This window comes from Balaenoptera musculus, chromosome 20, assembly GCF_009873245.2.
Source record: "Balaenoptera musculus isolate JJ_BM4_2016_0621 chromosome 20, mBalMus1.pri.v3, whole genome shotgun sequence".
In the NCBI taxonomy this organism is placed as follows: domain Eukaryota; kingdom Metazoa; phylum Chordata; class Mammalia; order Artiodactyla; family Balaenopteridae; genus Balaenoptera; species Balaenoptera musculus.
Window position 1 is genome coordinate 41159174 of NC_045804.1, and position 18493 is coordinate 41177666.

Below are 18493 nucleotides of genomic sequence, written 5' to 3' on the forward strand. Positions count from 1 at the left end.
ATATAGACAAGGATGCAAGCCTTCTAGAAGGTAGCCCTGAGCCTGGACCAAATATGCTCCAAGCTGAGACAGCCATACTATCCTGAACCCGCCCGGTCTCGTCCAAGGGAAAACAGACTAGCGCCATGGTCAAGTCTGTCATCGGTCTTCCTTTCCAGTTACTTTTGACTCCCAGGCTATGCCTCCTCAAATGAAATGGCTCCATGAGGCACCAAGAATTATTTGGATTATGTCTTCAATGTTCTCAGAACATAGTGAGCATAGTTTATGGGCCCTGCTTGGCTCTCCCTGATTCTCTTTCCAACCCCGTCTCCCATCCCTGCTTCTTCTCATGTTAGATTCTAACCAAACACGCTATGTTCCTCCATACCTAACTTGGGACATGTAGCTTCCTCCCCATGCTGACCACCTCCTACTAGTTCTTCAAGACTCTCTCTGCCTCTCCCCAACAGCCTCATCCAACTCTTTGATCCCTCTGGTTCCTACCTTTAACCTTGAGCTGGGTTTGGGGTGAATAAATGAAGGTTTGATTTCTTCCAGCCTGGTTTGTTTGTTTTACCACTACCTCTAACCTGTGAATGTTATTATCAATCATTCATCCATGGCACTTCACTGCTTCAAACATTTCAATGCTATTTATTTGATCTTGGATGAGAGAGGATTTTCTAAGCATAAAAGCAACGGCAGAAGTCACTAAGGGAAAGAAAATCAATACATTTGACAACACCAAATTTAAAATGTCTGGATGTCAGAAACCATTCTAAACAAAACTAAAAGGCAAATGACAAGGCTGGGGAAAGTCTATGCAATAAATATGACAAAGGGTTGTTATCCTTAATATATAAAGAGCTCATATAGATCGATAAGAAAAATATTAAAATCCCAGAAGAAAAACGGGAAAAGGACATGAATAAGTACAAAGAGCTAATAAACCCATAAAAAATCCTTCACTCCACCAGTAGTCAGGGAAACACAAATTAACACAATGCTAACGATGGTTCATCTATCAACTTCGGATAACATTAAAGGCAGATAAAAGTGAGGAGATTAAAAAAAAAATTTAATAAGTGTGGAGATCATTTGATTGTTTTCCAAGAAAAAGTAAGCACTTTTTCAACTTTCAATAGCTCCCTACCACCTAAAGAAAAAAGTCCAGGCTCTGGTTTTCACCTTCCTCTCCTGTCTCATCTCCCACCGCGCCCCCCCTCCCCTCTGACACTTGCAGCAATAATTCCCTGAGCCCGGCATGGGATGCTGGCTGCAAAGACTGCCCTTCTTCGATTCTCTGTCCTCCTCCACCTCCATCATCTACTATCCCACACAATCTTCTTTTCCCAGGTAACACCTACTCCTCCTTCACAATTCTTCTGAGACAGCATCACCTTCGGGAAACTCTCGCAACCTGGGGTTGGTGCCCCTGCTCCGTGCTCTCATTACACACACGTTCCCTTACCCAGTGCTTACTGAATTAGATTGAAAATGACTCTTGATGGGTTTCTTTCTACCTTAGAGTATATGCATCTCAAGAGAGGCATTATATTTTTATTTATTCCTGTATCCCAGGGTTTCATCCATGTAGATGCTCCACAGATGACTCCTGAACTAATCAATCATGTAATAAATTCATTATTCCATGTTGCACCATACATTTTTTTTCTTGCCACTATTCTGGTAAATGCATGTTTTACTTAAAAAGGATAAAATTAAGCCGTTTTGAATGGAGAGAGAATACCTCACCCATGCCCCAGCCCTCATTTTAGTGCCCATGTCCTATCATCTTGTGGGTTGTAACCGATTAGTGGGCCATGAAATTAATCTATGGGTCATGACCACCAATTTTTTTAATGAAAAACACTAGAACTAGAAGAGAAAAGAATAACTCTGGGATCTGCTGTTTCCTTCGTATTGTGGATTTCCCCACCCACTGAACCCAGGCAGGCAGGAGTGGTGGTAAAGAACACCAGGTGGGGAGTTGAAGTTCCTGCTCTCATTCTTTTTTTTCTTTTTTTTTTTTCTGGCCATGCTGCACAGCTTGTAGGATCTCAGTTCCCCAGCCAGGGACTGAACCCAGGTCCTGGCAGTGAAAGCGCTGAAACCTAACCACTAGACCACCAGGGAACTCCCCCTGTTCTCATTCTTAATAACACCACGAAAGTTACTGGTCTCTCTAGGCCTTGGTTTCCTTATCTGTAAAATGGGGATGATAAAATACAGATAGAATGAAACAGCAAGGAGGACCCAGTGACGCTGCAAATCCTCAAAACTGCTCATCAGCATTTCTGATACAAAGACACTGTAACTACCTACCAGGATGAGATCCAGCACGACCTCACTACTACCCCGGCCCATTCTGTTCTAACGCCTAGCCTCCCTCTTCCTCCACCTGCCTTTCTACCATGATTGAGTCATGAGCCTCTCAGACTCTGCAGGAAACACGTGCTCAGTGGCATCAGGCACATTTATGGGTCTTGACGTCTAACGTCATAGGGTATGAAGTAAATGACTCTTTCTAAATTGCAAATCTGACCAAATCACTCCCCAGTTAAACCTTTTCCAGGGTCCCCATTATGCTCAGGATAAAGCTTCAACTCCCTAACATAACCTCTAAGACCCTCCATGATCTGCCAACCTGTCCAACCCCACCCTCACAGCCCACCCTCCAGCCCTTCCCCATCACCTGCAGTTCTCAAATGAGTATGCTCTCTTGGCCCTGGACCTTTCCCATGTGGTCCAGTCTGCCTGGAACACCTCGATAACACTCTGTCAACTCTCCACTCAGGCATCAGCTCTTCCCAGGTTTCTTCCCTATCTCGACCCCGCCCCTTCCCTGTCCCGTGCCCGCTCAGGGGCCCCCGGCTAGGCATCCCTCCCTCATTGCACTGGCCACAGTCATGTTTCAATCAACTGCTCACTTGTCTCTGCTTCTTAAGGCCAGGTATTGTGGCTTTGGTTCCATATCCCCAGCACCTAGCACTATGCTTCTGCCTAAGTAAACAGTACTTGTTTGTGGGAGAGAAGGGTGGTGGGAGGGAGAAGAGAAGGGAGGGAGAGGAGGACAGAGGGAGGAGGAAATAGATGGAAATTCTTCATTTGACACTTTCCCAAAGTGTCCAAGGTCATAACGCAACTCAGGGGCTTTGAACTATAAGTCATTTTCTAAAGATCAGGCTCATGTGGCCACACGGAGTAGAAAGGGTCTCTGAAGAGAAGGAACTCCTGGAATGTGGCGGTCAGGGTAAGCACCAGGGTAAGTCGGATGCCAGGAACACGTGTTCTGTCTGAGAGATTTCACAAGCTGGAGGAGACTCTGGGCTGCGCTCTGGAGGAATGCAAGCTTGGGCAGTCAACCCTGGGAACACTGATAAGAGGCCAAGAGCTTTGATTGCCTTCCTGTTGTGAACGTACTTGGGGTGGGGCAGGCACAAGATTGGGCCAGTGATTCCAGAATTTTGGCTATTTGGTTCCAGAGCTCATGAACAGAGCTTAGACAGAGCCATGGTAACTGGGGTGACACCATCTCGATCAGCTGCATCAGGGCACAGGGGACTTTGGAGAGAGAAGTATTAACATTGGCTAATTAGTACCAGGCACACAATTGGACATTTCACATACACTGCTTCATGCGATTGACATACCAACCCAATGAGGCAGTAGCCTTGATTTTACAGGTGAGAGAGCTAAGGACCAGAGAGGTTAAGAAACTTGTCCAAGCTCACACAGTCAATGACTGAGCCCAAATCTGAATCTAATTCTGTCTGACTTCAAAGACCTTGCTCTTTTCACCCTCAATTCCTATCCCTAATTCCTTCTTTATTCAGAATTTGAGTCTGATGCTCCTACTCCAGGGTAAGAGGGGGCGGGGGTCATGGAAGAAAATCATGGAGGAAAAGATCTATGACAATATACACAGACACTAGTGAACTAGGGACTCAGGATGTGTCCATCGTCTGGGAAACCATACCTGGCTGGATCCCCAGTGCTTGCCAACCAGTCCCTCCCAAATGAGGAGGCAAGTTCAGCCAACTCCCAAAGGGCTAGAAGAGTCCCACCCCAAAGACAGTGCTTCCACCTCAACCATCAGTCACCAACAGCAACCTGATCCAGAGACTTCTTATTTGTCCTGCACTGGAAACAAAAGAAAGGCTACACAGCAGCAGAATCAGAGATCCTGCAGCCTAGCAGACACTTCCAAGGTCTTCAGCCACCTCTTCTCACTACTAAAAGGGCAGCATCTCAGAGCTTGAGGAAGTAGGTGGGCCAGGACTTGCCAGGGTTCAGAGATGGGAGGTGGTGCTGGGAAACTTCTCCACCCCTAACCCCACACCTTGTGGATGGTATTTGAGAGATTAAGGGCTCTCTCTGGCTTAGGGCTCTGGTCCAGGTTAAAATGCAGGGACATTGACAACCATGGCAGCCACTGCAACCTTAGCATCGTGGTTTCCAGTCTGCTTATGAAAGCAGGTATTGAAAGGGAGGGGAAAAGACAAAACAGGAGGACTCTGGATATCTATCGGTGGAGGCCACAGATAGAAAAGTCACAGTGACTCTGTGGACACTGCCCATTCACAGCTCACCAGCAGGACAGGAAAGTTACCTAGCACGTGTTCAGGGCTGATGGGAGTGGACAATCCAGTAAGGTGTCTCCCCTGTCCTCAGGAATCCCTCTATCCTTCCATGAGAGTTGAGCCCCAGCTTCCCTCTCCTGACTCCACCTCCCCAAGTGGGAATTGGTGTGCACTGTGCTGGAGAGAAGCATCTTGCTTTTCAGGAGAGAATGAAATTGGATGGATGACACATCTCAGTGATAAACAAGGCCCCAATCTTGGACTTGGGAACATGGGTTCCTGGTTCTCTAGAATCAGGCTGAGGGATTTGCTGACTTGAATTAGGGCACAGAAAATGAAATGGGAACAGACATGGAGCTCCAAACATGCTTAACAGCATAGGATATGAACCAAGGCAGCCCCCAAGCCAGGGCCCTCTCCCAAGAGTGAGGTTGGCTCTGAGATCCTGGGAGGAAAAAAAGTATTTCAGGTGTTCCTATATGCTTGTGATGGAAATTATAGAATTTGGATGCAGTCTGGATTATACAATTGTGATTCTGGGTCCCCCAAAGGTCTCAAGTCATAAAAATGCCCCTCATCTTTCAGTACTTGCCAAACAAGCAGATACCAAAAGAAAGGGGACCCATCTTTCACGGATGTCATTGGTAGTGTGGAAACAATACTTCATGGTGGTTATCTTCACCTCTGCCTGAACTCTGCCTGAACTCTGGAGGGTCTCTGAATATCTTTCTTTTGAGTCACACAAGGCATCCTTGGGATTCTTAGCCTCTCTCCTTCCACCCTCAGTCCTCAGACAAATACGTCCCACCACACACCGTGCATCAGAATTTGACTAAACAACCACACAATTGAGGGAAAGCTAAGTATATGTTTACTCTCCACCTAGTGGTAGCTAGGTAAAATTGCAGGCATAATGATAAAAAGGAAATGATCAACTCTACGTTGCTCACCTTCAAACCCAAACCTGTAAAGAGAAGGAGGGACCCAGAAGCCTCAGGGACTGGGCAGATAATACAAATAAATGAAACAGGCCAGGTGAGAGAGTACAAGTATTGTCAAGAGAGGCAACTCCTACGTAGTTCCAATTGATTGTCCTCTGTGGAAAATGCAGATCAGAGTTGCCTCAACTTCTGATTGTTCGAGAGAAACCAGACATTCTGATTTAATGTGAAACCTCCTGATTCTTAGATGGTGGCTGGATTTTCTTGAAAACACTAGGTGAGCTAAATAAAGCTTACAGTCCTCCAGTTTTCAAAGCTCTGCTGTACAGATGGTGACTGTCATCTCCCCTAACTGTGGGATTAGACTGCCACTCACCAGCCACCATTTGTAACTACAACAGAGGCATCGACTGCTTTACTACACACACACAGCTGGACTCCCCAGCTGTGGAGAACTAACTCTACAGGAAGAAGTAGAAGGCACAGCTGAGCCAGCCAGCCATGGCAGCAGGCTGGCCCTGTGACCAGCTACGGGCTGGTAGGCACTAAATGGCCGACTGCTCCTGCAGGAAGCCTTCAGGGCCTGGGAGACCTTTATCTGGCTCCGAAGCCAGGGCTGCTTCTCGAAGGACTTCCAAGTGCTCCTCGGCAGCTGACAGCGACTGGTCAATCCAATCCAGGCCCCCGGTCAGGTGGCAGGCATTTCTGGTCACCAGCACCAGATGACTGACAGACAGGAGCAGGGCAGTTGTCCTAGAAAAAACAACAGGATCAGGTTCCAAAGGATCTAAGGGACTTTGCCCCAAAGCCCAAAGGGATAGAGTCTAGACTGGTGTTCCCCAAGCTGGAGTCCCTTCCTTAGGAGGTTGCTGAGTATGTAATTTAAAGAGGGTTCGAGGCTCAAAGAAAGTTGGTAACGCCTGGGTTAAACAAAGGTAACTGAAGCCCTTCTCAGATGATGCACGTGGTAAGGCTCTAAGGGGAGAATGTAATACCCTGAGTCTCACTAACTTATTTAAGACTGGGAGCCCACTTTCTGCAACACATCCATTAACATCTCCCAGAAGAGGGTTTTGTGGGACAATTTGGATCTAGTCAATTGGATAAGCACATCCCCAACTGTTGCCCCGTTGAAGACAGGATATTCATACCCCACCTTGGGCATCACTTAATGATTCTGAATCAATGAGGGCCAGGGTTGGTTTACCACCTCCTAAAAAAGTTAATTGCAAACTAAATTGAGGAGGAGGCTTTTCAGTATTGAAAGATTCAGTGCAGAATATCTTCTATATAGTGAGTGTGCACGATGCATTTGGGAATGCATTGCAGATGACTAGCCCATGAACACAGCTGGGCAGTAATAGGAGTGGGGCGGAGAGACCAACTGAATTGCTGTGACCCACAGCCTGTCTGGCAATTATTACACAGTGGGCCTATGAAACAGTCATATAAATCTGAGAGACAAAGGAACATGTTTTTTTTTTTAAGTGGGTTTATAACTCGTAGAGGAACATAACAATCTCAAAAGCCTAAGTACACTCTGCGTACTAGGGGAGGATCATGAGACAAGGGCTCCTGGGTACGTCCTGTGGAAGGTGAACACAGCTTTAGCTGACCTGTCACTTGCATTCTCATTTCCTGCCCACCACCCGTACCAGCGACCCCCTGGGCGGCACTCACAGCTGAGGCATGTCTGCTTCCGGCGTCCAAAGAGCAGAGACAGCTAAGGGGGAAGTGGGAGGGAGGGAAGGTGCAGATAGGACTTGGCCTGGGTGGATGTTTAATCACAAAAATTCAAAATCTAAGACTGGTTCTTCCTCCTGTGGGGTTTCAGGAAGAGCCCTGGCCGCCAGCATCCAGCCAGGCTTCGTTCGCTGGTTGGCTGACCATTACCCAAAGCCCAGGCAGCCTTGGGAACCCACCAACACAGCTCTCTCCTCCACAACCTGAACAGCCGACCTCACAGATGTGATAACACAGGGAGCCTCCAGCATGAAAAGACACACGACCACTCCACCCCTCTCACCGGGCATCCAGGAGCTTCGGGTCCAACGGAGGGTACATTGACTTCACAACATCGTCCACTCTGAGGGGAGGCAAAAGGTTTTCAGTATTTCGCTTTTCTTATGGCCTTTTCTCCTTCCTTTCTTTCCTTATCCCTATGCTTCTCTTTTGATATTCCAGACCCAGTCTTTAGGGACTTTAACTGCATTCTCAGACAGGGACTTAAACAGAAAGACTTAAGATTCAGTTTACTATGACATACATCACAGCAAGATTCTTTTTGACCCAGCTCCCAGAGAAATGTAAATAAGAACACAAATAAACAAATGGGACCTAATGAAACTTAAAAGCTTTTGCACAGCAAAGGAAACCATAAACAAGACCAAAAGACAACCATCAGAATGGGAGAAAATATTTGCAAATGAAGCAACTGACAAAGGATTAATCTCCAAGATTTACAAGCAGCTCATGCAGCTCAATAACAAAAAAACGAACAACCCAATCCAAAAATGGGCAGAAGACCTAAATAGACATTTCTCCAAAGAAGATATACAGATGGCCTACAGACACATGAAAGAATGCTCAACATCATTAATCATTAGAGAAATGCAAATCAAAACTACAACGAGATATCATCTCACACCGGTCAGAATGGCCATCATCAAAAAATCTAGAAACAATAAATGCTGGAGAGGGTGTGGAGGAAAGGGAACACTCTTGCACTGTTGGTGGGAATGTAAATTGATACAGCCACTATGGAGAACAGTATGGAGGTTCCTTAAAAAACTACAAATAGAACTACCATACGACCCAGCAATCCCACTACTGGGCATATACCCTGAGAAACCATAGGTCAAAAAGTGTCATGTACCACAATGTTCATTGCAGCTCTATTTACAATAGCCAGGACCTGGAAGCAACCCTAAATGTCCATCGACAGATGAATGGATAAAGAAGATGTGGCACATATATACAATGGAATATTACTCAGCCATAAAAAGAAATGAAATGGAGGTATTGTAATGAGGTGGATGGAGTTAGAGTCTGTCATACAGAGTGAAGTAAGTCAGAAAGAGAAAAACAAATACAGTATGCTAACACATATATACGGAATCTAAGGAAAAAAAAAAAAAAGGCCATGAAGAACCTAGTGGCAAGGCGGGAATAAAGACACAGACCTACTAGAGAATGGACTTGAGGATATGGGGAGGGGGTGGGGTGAGATGTGACAGGGTAAGAGAGTGTCATGGACATATATACACTACCAAATGTAAAATAGATAGCTAGTGGGAAGCAGCTGCATAGCACAGGGAGATCAGCTCGGTGCTTTGTGACCACCTAGAGGGGTGGGATGGGGAGGGTGGGAGGGAGGGAGATGCAAGAGGGAAGAGAAATGGGAACATATTGTATATGTATAACTGATTCACTTTGTTATAAAGCAGAAGCTAACACACTATTGTAAGGCAATTATACTTCAATAAAGATGTTTAAAAAAAAAAAAAAGATTCAGTTTAGCGAATATTTCTTCTGGTTTTGTTTTAGCTCCAGTGGTCTAAACAGTACAAGTTTGCACATCTGGAATGATGTTCAAGATATACAACTACATTTGGACTTCCCTGGTGGCGCAGTGGTTAAGAAACCGCCTGCCAATGCAGGGGACACGGGTTCGAGCCCTGGTCCGGGAAGATCCCACATGTCGCGGAGCAACTAAGCCCATGTGCCACAACTACTGAGCCTGCGTGCCACAGCTACTGAAGCCCACACACCTAGAGTGCATGCTCCGCAACAAGAGAAACCACTGCAATGAGAAGCCCTTGCACCACAATGAAGAGTAACCCCGGCTCGCCACAACTAGAGAAATCCCGTGCACAGCAATGAAGATCCAATGCAGTCAAAAATAAATAAATACATTTATTTAAAAAAAAAAAAGATATACTACTACATTAAAATAGCATATTGCCAAACAATATGTAAAGTTTGATTGATCTCATTTGGGGAAAAATGAATAAACAAAAGCTGTGAAATGCAGTGGGCAGGGGCAGTCTGGAGGAATACTCACCAGTCAACAGGGATTACCTCCAGGAATTAGGATGGGGTGGAATTAGGGGGTCCTTCACTTTTCAGATACTCTATTTCTGCAACGTTTTAACTTTTACAAGTGTTTATTACTTTTACATTTAATTTTTTAAAAATGGTTAAAGGTAGTTATATAGAACACTAAAAAAACCCTCCAAGTTTAATTTGGGTTCCAACTACTGCATTGGATTTCTTTTAGCACACGGTACAGTTCATGGTTAATTTTCTTTTAATCAAATTCTAGAAGGAGCTACTATTCACCCTCATTTACATGGTTCAAGGTTTTCATCCAAATCCTTGCTCTTGGACCACCTGATAGTCAAGAAGCAAAAAATAACGATGTATTGTTTGATTCCCAAAGGCACTTGAAAACAGATGCCCTTGAAAGTCCTTGTCTCGGGACTGAGGGGCTGGTGCGGAAGTACAGAGGTGTGGTCACTCAGTGCCCATCTTAGCCGGCCCCTTTCTCTGCCCTGCAGCTGAAGCCACTCTTCTTGAAACTAACATGCTATCAACACACTATATGGAATAGATGGAGCAAGAAAAACAGTTGAGACAAAAAACAGCCCGAAGGAGAAAGAAGTGTGAGGGCAAAAAGACAAAGCAAGGCCCCTGACTGATTTATGGCAGGGATCATTCTGGAAGCAATCCAAGGTGCTCTGTAGGACGGGCCAGTGAGCACCAGGTGAGGTCTGCCCTCTGAGCGATGCCACACCCTGGCTCTAGCACCATTGCTAATCCTGACCACCCAGGACTTCAATGGGACTCAGAAATCTCAATCTCTTTCCTCCTCCGAGCCCTCCTGGCGATGCTGCCTTGTAACCTGGGGTCACATGAATTCGTCTGGCCCCTGGGATGGCTCTCAGAAGTAACAAGAAGCATGAGGAAGGTCCAGCAGATATGAGCAATGCAGCCTCTACCAATCACGAGAGGCCAGAGGAAGGTCTGGTGCTTGCCCAGAGCCTGGGTCGGAGGGTCTTCAGGCCAAGGGCCGACCTAGGCTGATCCCACTCATGTAGCCACACCCACCCGGGGCAGCTCCAGAGAAAGCCAAGAACTCTTCTGGATCATCTCCTTCCCACGTTCTCAACTCACTGAACTCCCTAGACAGAGTTCAAGTGTACCAATTCTTTCATGTTCCCTCCAAGGGCTGGTTCCTCGTGATCTACCCGAGGTCACTGCAACGTGGAAAGCGAGGACCCCTGGAACTCCGAGGCTGATAAAGAAAACATCCTGAACTCGAAAAACTCCCAACTCAGGCACATCCACATGCCAGCCACCAGATGGCAGCACCAACTTAGTACCCCCCTTCCCTCTAAGAGAAGGGCTTTATTTTCTTCACAAGATCGAGCCCAAATGAGGGGGTGGAGCTGTTGACTACAATCCTGCTCCTTGCCTCCCACATGGTATTCTGCAGACAGCCTGGAATTTGGGAGATCTGAATGATGTCTTCACCTCCCACCCGGTCCCGGAGGCTGCTGGCTGGGCCCTGGATGGGGCCGGGGGTGACAGCACAGAGACAGGGAGCTGGTCTACAGTACAGACGCCAGCCACGAGGTCACTGCACACAGGGCTGTGGGCACCAGTGGGAAATGTGCTTGCTGGCCCGGAGCCCAGGAAGAAGGTGTGGCAAAAGGAAGGAAAGCAGCCCCGGCTGGCACGGGACCCAGGAAGAAGGAGCCACTCAGCACTAGTCATATGCTGGCATTTCCCAAAAAGCCTACAGGAGGGGGCACTCTGGAGGGGAGGGGAGCCGTTTGACACCACCTTAGCCTGAAAGCCTCCCAGCGTCTACACCCTCCTGGGTGCTCTGGGAATGTGTAGGACATAAACCACTCAAGTTGCCCCTGGAGTGTCTCAGGAGAGCCTGGTCTTTCCCCCATCCCAGCTGCCGGCCCCTCCCCTCCCCCTCCCCCAGGAGTATGGGGACCTCACCTGGGGCTGATCCGCTTGGCCACCACGATGATGTCACTGACACTGGCTGAGGTCTTCATCTTGGCCCCTGAGCCCATTGTCATGGCAACAAGTTTTTCCGTCAGAGTGTGACAAATCTACCGCAGCAGGGAGGAGAGAGGTGATGAGGAGGGACCCAGCCCCCCCGAGGGCTTCTGCCAACCCCACAGAGCCAAACACGCCCCCCATCTCACAGCTGGGTCCCCTAACCTAACGGACAGATTGAAGTGAAAAGTACACAGAGGTGAGAGGAAATGGGATGGAAGAGGCAAACCCGAGGACACGGCCGGGTGAGGAGAGAGGGGTGGGAACCGCAGATCAGGGTCAGGGTTTCGGCTTAGAGAAGTCCGAGCCGAAATAATCTGTCTAAGAAAAATCATGTGCTCTAATTTCACCTTCTCACTTAAGGGCAAAAACCTATTTTCTGTCTCGATTCCTTCACCTCCTAGCTTCGTCTTCCAAAACGATAAAGATCTCCACGGGCACCCTCAGAACTATGGCCGGACAAAGGGCAACTTTTCCCTTTAAGCACATCCTCCAAAAGTGGAACTTATTTCAACACTTTTCTAGGGTAGCATTTTCACATGTTTGTCAAGATGATGATAAAAGGGCCTTGGAAAAAAAAGCAGGAAAACAGCAAGACTAGGACATGTGGCCTTTTTCATCATCCACCAACAATGCTGGCCGCCCCCAAAGCTTTGCTCCTCACTTTCACACCTCCCCGATGTCAGAACCTGGATGTGCTTCAGGCCCTGGCAAAGAAGTTCCATCACTTGCCTTATACTTGGGGCTGGAAAAGAGAGGCAGAAAGAAGCCCAACAGCCCGCCGAGGAGAGAGCCCAGGCCCTTCCCTCGAGGCCCCATCACAGGGATTCAAGGGCATGTGGCCAAGCAAAAGGGCCTCGGGATCCCAGGAGGAAGATGAGAGGCTCTCCTTTGATCTAAGGCTCTCAGGATGGACCACTGAGTCCAATCCAATAAGACACCTTCTGGCTGATTTAACCCACACCTCAGCTGTCATTCATTCCCCCTCCTCCAACAGGCAAGGGCAGGGGACAAAACCCAGAGCCAGGACACATCCTGGTTGGGAGAAGGGGGATGTAATATGGTGTCATTGCTCTAGACATTAGACCCTTGTATCTCCATCTATAACCACATCTATACCCCAAGAGCTTCTTGGAATTCAATAATAAGCCTGGACTCTGGGACAACAATGTCCCACCAGGCACTTCTTTGTCCCCCAAGAGAACAGCTGAAGAAGAGGTGGGATGAAAGACTTTTTAATATTTTGTACTGAATGACACTTAAAGCTGTCTTTTTTGAAATCTTGAATAATTGCTAGACAGAGAGAGAAATGTGTGGTTCGCCAGGTTACTGAAATGAACGATATTTGCCATTGGCCAAACATTTCAATATTATTATTATCCTATTAAGTAGGAGAGCGTGAGGCAAGAATTGAAAGCCAAATGCTGAAACTATAAAAATTACCCCAAACTATAAAAATTTCCCCAAATGCAAATTGGATGCAACTCTCCACCCTGTCCTGGAGGCTGCAGGCATTAGAAGAAAAAAGTCTGCCTTCAGGTTGAAGTACTCACGGTTTGGCTTTTTTTTTAACACTGATTGTCCCGTTTGGCTGACTACCGTCACAGTCAAAGAGGGCTGGTGAGGAACTTCCTAGTAACTGCAGAAGCCCCAATACAGAACTCAACTTGCTGTCGAGGGCTGAGCTCTCTGTTCATGAAAGAAAGTGCCCAGGAGAAGCTGAGAAGCCCCATCTCCCCCTAAACATGGTCTCTATTCTGCACACAGCTTTCTCCATGGTCAGTGAAAATGGGGTTAGCGACTGCCTGTATGAGGACCATGTGGAAAGGGCCTTGAGAATTCTAAAGCAGAGCAGACCATCCAGGGGGAGCAGAAGTGAACAGTAGAAACTCCAACCGTCAGGCATGTTACAAAAGGCCTCCTGCACAGGTCAGCGCTCTTCCCAAAGTTCCTTCCCCTCGGACAGTCTGCGGACATGGATGCTTTGGTGGCCACCCCTTATTCTCCTGGGGAAATCGCAGAGTATTACCTTCAAGATGGCAATGCAGTGGGACATGAGACCCCTGGGGAGACAAGAAGCATTTGTCAGTGCTCCTCCTGAGAGGCCCACCTCCCTCCAGCGACCACCTCCGTGCCTCATCCAGCTCTGACCAGTGGGCACAGCTGGACACCACCTGAGAACAGGGGTGCCTCAGCGATAAAACGAACAAGCCCAGGAGCTAAACCAGGAGGCACCTTCTGTCCCGTCTTTCCCTTTCCTCTCCCGCACCCAACCATGCTGTTTTAGAGCTCTGAGCTTCTGAGACTGTTTCCTTCACCCAGGGAATCCTTCCCGGTATCCTCAGCCTGGGCGGTCCAGTGGTTAAGACTCCGCACTTCCACTGCAGGGGACACGAGTTCGATCCCTGGTGGGGTAAGTTCCGCACGCCGCACGGTGTGGCCAGAAAAAGACGCAGGACAAAAGGCACCCACTCTGGGAAAGCCTTCACGAAATCCAGCCCCACCTCCGGCCAGGCAGCTCTAGATGCCACCTCCTCCGCGTGTCCGCTGCACCGCGCACAGAGACCCCCCTCCATCATTTCTCAAATATTGTATTTTAGTAGAATTCTGCCTCCACCACCAGTTCCATAGCTGCAGCACCTGGCCCAGAGCCTGCACATCACACCTGTAAACATCTGCCCAGTGAATGAACGGCTGAGTGACAGGAAAGGGAGCGGCACACTCTTCTCAAGCTACAGCATCTCCTGGTGGGTGGAGGGATCTCCGAGGGACACCGGAGACAAAGGCAGCATCCCTGGAGCCTGAGGGTCAAATTCACAGGCGCCCCAAGAATAACCCAAGCACATCAGGGTGACTTTAGAACAACTCTGCCACACATCTATGGGCCTCAGTGTTCAGGTCTACAAAATGGGGAGAGCAAGGACAAACACCGTGGTGTCATATTCTAAGTTCCCTCCACAGTGAAGGCAGGGGAAAGAAAAGCAAGTGGCACAGCACTCCTGGGCGCTTAGTCGAGGGCTCTGGAAAAGGAGGGCACGCAAGGGCACCCAGGAGCCTGGGTCATCATCCCCAGGCGGCTGCAGGAAAGCAAATGGTCCCCAAGGCCTTACGAGGCATCTTCAATCCAGTCTTCATTCTCCAGAATGGCCTCGATGTGGGGGTTGGTGATGACGACATCATCCAGTTCTAGCTCCGAGGGCTCAGACTGGGTCTCCATGGCGCCGATGAGGTCCACAATGGGCCTGGAAGGAAAGCCCAGCTAAGTGGTTTCAAGATGGGCGACCGCTGCTGACTCTCTCCTCATCGAGGTCCACATATCCGCCCAAAAGGATAAAGGGAGTAAGTTAAAGCAGGGACTTGTTCTGGAGCCAAACCTGAGGCTAGTGGGACTGCACTGTGGGCAGGGCACATGGCTAGACAGTGAGTCAAGGAAGTAGGGGCACGAAAACACAAGAAAAGTGACACAGAACAAGATGCGCCACTAAGAGAAAGGCAGGGCTACAACCACAAGAATTACAAAGATGTACTAGACAGGGCTGCTCCTTTGGGACAAAATAATATCCGTTTGTAACTTATTTGCCCTCCACACCTACCTTTCATGGAGACGCTAAAGTTCCTAATACTCAAACTGACCTGTACTTGTTCTGCAGAATCAACTCCTGGGAGCGACCTTGGTCCACCGGCACGAGCCCATCCCCTCCTAGTTATACTAGAGAAGCGCGAGAAGTAAAAATACCTCCTACTTTACAACAGGGCTCTTGAAAACATGAGACGCCACAGCAGAGCTTTCCTGGGTCATACAGATGGTCATTTACTAATTATTAACCACTCAACAGAGATGCTGATAGGATTCAGATAGAGGGGTAAGAGAAACTAAGGGTTTAGTGGCCAGGGTCCCTTGGGATCTATCAATTAAAATATCCCTAAACTGAAAACGGGATCTTGCTTACAAAGTATGTTTCACATGAAGAGCATCATGAAAAAATCCGAGCAGAGAGAGAGGCGATCCTATGCTGGGGTTTCGTAGCCCCAAGTGTCTGTTGCTTAGATGTGTGGCTGGAATGTGGGCACTGGATTTCTGTTCCTATGAGTTTGTCTGGAAAGGGATTTGGCCTGTCCAAATGCTAAGTGAGGTGGTCAAGTTTGGGATAGATTTGTGCTAGGTGAACATGTTCAGAGACAGAGTCCGACATGGCTCAGGATGTTGGGGGAGCTTAAGGAGCGTTATTAAGCTCTGAGGTCTTTATAGGGAAGGACGGCCTTTGGGTACCATTTTAGAGATAAAAAGCTGAATGACAGTTGCCCAGCACCAAACTTCTTTTTCTTTTGTCGGGGCCCCAGGGCACAGCCCCTCTCTCCTCCTTCCCCTCCCTGGGCCACTCACTTGGAATCGTAGCGCTGCAGGAGATCTCGAGGCCGGCAGTAGCGCTGCCTGCAAACCACCACCAAGGCTGCAAACGAGGCCAGAAAGATGGTGGCCAGCACACCTATGGCAACAATCACCACGGTCTCCATGCTTCCAGGCGGCTCCCTCAGTCCCGGTCAATTCCCCGCATGGGCTGAAGCTGGAAAGACACAAGGGCAGAGCAGCCTGGTAAAGAAGCAACGAAAAGTAGTGTGGTGGTGGGGGTCTTCCCTGCTGGCAGGTTGACGGGGAGGGCAGCTAGGTTCCCCGAAGTCACCTGTAGAGACCTGAGGGCCTGAACAGAATCAAGACCCATTTTAGGTCATGCCCCAAATTTGATCTTTTCCTTCACTAAAAGCGTTTGCTCCCCAATTAAACGGGGATGGCCTTTTCAATCTGGGACAAAAGGAAACATTTTCACTAGCACTGTTGTTTTCACATCTGCACCAGGCGCATGAAAGAACACCCACCTAAGAAGAAGGGTGGGACTGTAGTCCCTGAGGGTCTACTCTGTGCCAGGCACTTGGTATGTGTTCACTCTTCTAACGATCCTATGAGGTAGGTATCAGTATCCTCATTTTACAGTTGAGAAAACTGAGGCCCAGAGAGGTTAAGTAATTTGTCCAAGTTTACGTAGTCAGGAAGCAGAAAGCCATCCACTCAAACTGAGATGGACGGTCACCTCCCTTGTCCTTTCTAAGGAGGAAAGAGGATTCTAAAAATTCTGGGGAAAGTTTCGATTGTGAGTTTCAGCATTGGAAACTTACAACTGGTATTAAAGTGTTCGTTGCCTATTCACTGCCTGTTTTCATTTAGGTCGTTCTTTCACACCTATCTTAAACTCATAGGCTGGAGGAACAATGGCATCTCAGGGAAGCATGTATTCACAATGTTATTTCATTGCAGGTCTCCTACTTGTGTCCTTTTGAGCAAGTCTTCTCCCCTCTCTGGGCTTTAATTTCTCCACCTGCAAAAAAGGGTGCTTTGACCTAGAATTCTCTCTGACTCCAGGACAGTACATCGTCTCTGTTTGGATTTAATGCTATGTTCTATGTCTTGGAGGGTCCAAATGCTCCTGATCATCATTCAATAAGTATGTATTGTTCATTTACTATGCACCAAGCACTGGACTGGATTCTGGAGATTGGAGATAAATAAGACATGGGCCCCAAAACCTGGGGAGCTGGGGGTAGAGGCAGACAGGCAGACAAACCATTTCAACTCCGTGTGCCTGTGTCACATGCAGAAGTACACAAAAAACAGAGTGCCAGTGCTTACATGACACTCTCTAGGAAAGCTTTCCTCCCAGGGCAGGTGATGCCTGAGCTGGGTTTTGAAGGATGAGTAGGAGTTTTCCAGGGGGACTTCACTGGCTCAAAGTGCCAAGGAAGCCTTCTCAGAGGACTCACAGAGCTGCTCTCCCACGTGATGCTCACCTGCCCACAAGGGTAAGAAGGTTGGGATCTACCTTTTTCATCTCTGCATCTCTGTGTTTGTGGTGGGAGGGGTCCTGCGTCAGTTTCTCTAGGTGTGTTTCTCTATACTATTCCTCCTAAAGGACTACCTCCTTTAGCCCTTTGTCCTTTCTCCTCCTCTCACTTCTCACTCTCTTCATTTTTCCCTGTCTCAGCTTTCCTCTCCACCCCTCCTTCTCTTTTCCGCCTCCCCTCGTCTCTTGCTTTCTCGGTGTTTCCCTTTCCCTTCCCCTCCCCCTGCCCCAGGTCTCCAAGACCACCCGCTTTGTTTCCTGTCTTCCTGTGCCTTTCGGGTGAGTTTCCCTGAGTGTGTAGGAGCTTTTCTGTGAGTTATTGCCGTCTCCCTCCGTGATCGGTCTGTACGAGTGTTTCTTCGTGTGTTTTCTTTTTTCTTTGTGTATTCTCCTCTGTGTGTTTCAGGATGAGTTTTTCTGTTTCCCTCTAGCGGGTTCTAAATCCACAAGGATAAAACAGACCCAAGACTCCCCTCCTTCCCCCTGCGCGGCCACCCAGAACACCCACGCCACACGCGGGACCTAGGGAGGGACCCCCACGCGCCCCGGCGCGCGCCACGCGGGGCTCGATGGCTCCGGGGCGCGCAGCTCCGCCTCTCCCCCCTCGCGGGCGCCGGGCTCCCCTCCCCCTCCTCTCCCGCACCCCCCGCCCGCCCCGCGCACCCGGCTCCAAAGGGGCTGCCCGGGGGTCGGCCCGCGGGGAGCCCCGGTCCCCAGCTCCGCGGCGCGCCGGGCTCACCCACCTGAGGCTGCGGCTCCGGGACGCAGGCGGGGGCGCTCCCGCGGCCGGGCCCCCCGCGATGGCAAAGTCCGGGCGCGGGACTGGCGGCCGCCTGCGAGCGGGGCATGCCGGGAAGGCACCAAGATAAGTCCCGGCGGCCAAACCCCCGGAGGTGGTGCGGGCGGGGGAGCCGCCGGCCGAGCCGCCGGCCGAGCATCCAAATCCCCCGCTACCAGGCGCCGCCGTCACCGCCAGGCCCCCGGGGCCGGCCGGGGGTTGGGGCCGCGGAAGGCC

At 49.0% G+C, this 18493-nt stretch overlaps 1 protein-coding gene across 1 annotated transcript; it reads right to left on the minus strand.

Moving 5' to 3' along the window:
- Positions 1-5413: 5413 nt before the first annotated feature.
- TMEM98 (transmembrane protein 98) lies at positions 5414-18493 on the minus strand. The gene is made up of 7 exons (XM_036837840.1): positions 18222-18493; positions 15969-16149; positions 14695-14826; positions 13614-13647; positions 11522-11637; positions 7533-7592; positions 5414-6259 (listed from the first exon to the last, which is right to left on the minus strand). Exons 2-7 carry the CDS (start codon positions 16097-16099, stop codon positions 6052-6054), a joined length of 681 nt encoding a protein of 226 aa, XP_036693735.1. The 5' UTR covers positions 16100-16149; positions 18222-18493; the 3' UTR covers positions 5414-6051.

Coding starts and splice junctions, on each gene's coding strand:
- TMEM98 (XM_036837840.1), bottom strand. CDS start 16,099: ATGGAGACCGTGGTGATTGTTGCCATAGGTGTGCTGGCCACCATCTTT. Junction 11,638..13,613: donor ACTGCATTGCCATCTTGAAG/GTAATACTCTGC, acceptor CTGCTGCGGTAG/ATTTGTCACACTCTGACGGA. Junction 7,593..11,521: donor GCCAAGCGGATCAGCCCCAG/GTGAGGTCCCCA, acceptor GCCTCCCCTCAG/AGTGGACGATGTTGTGAAGT.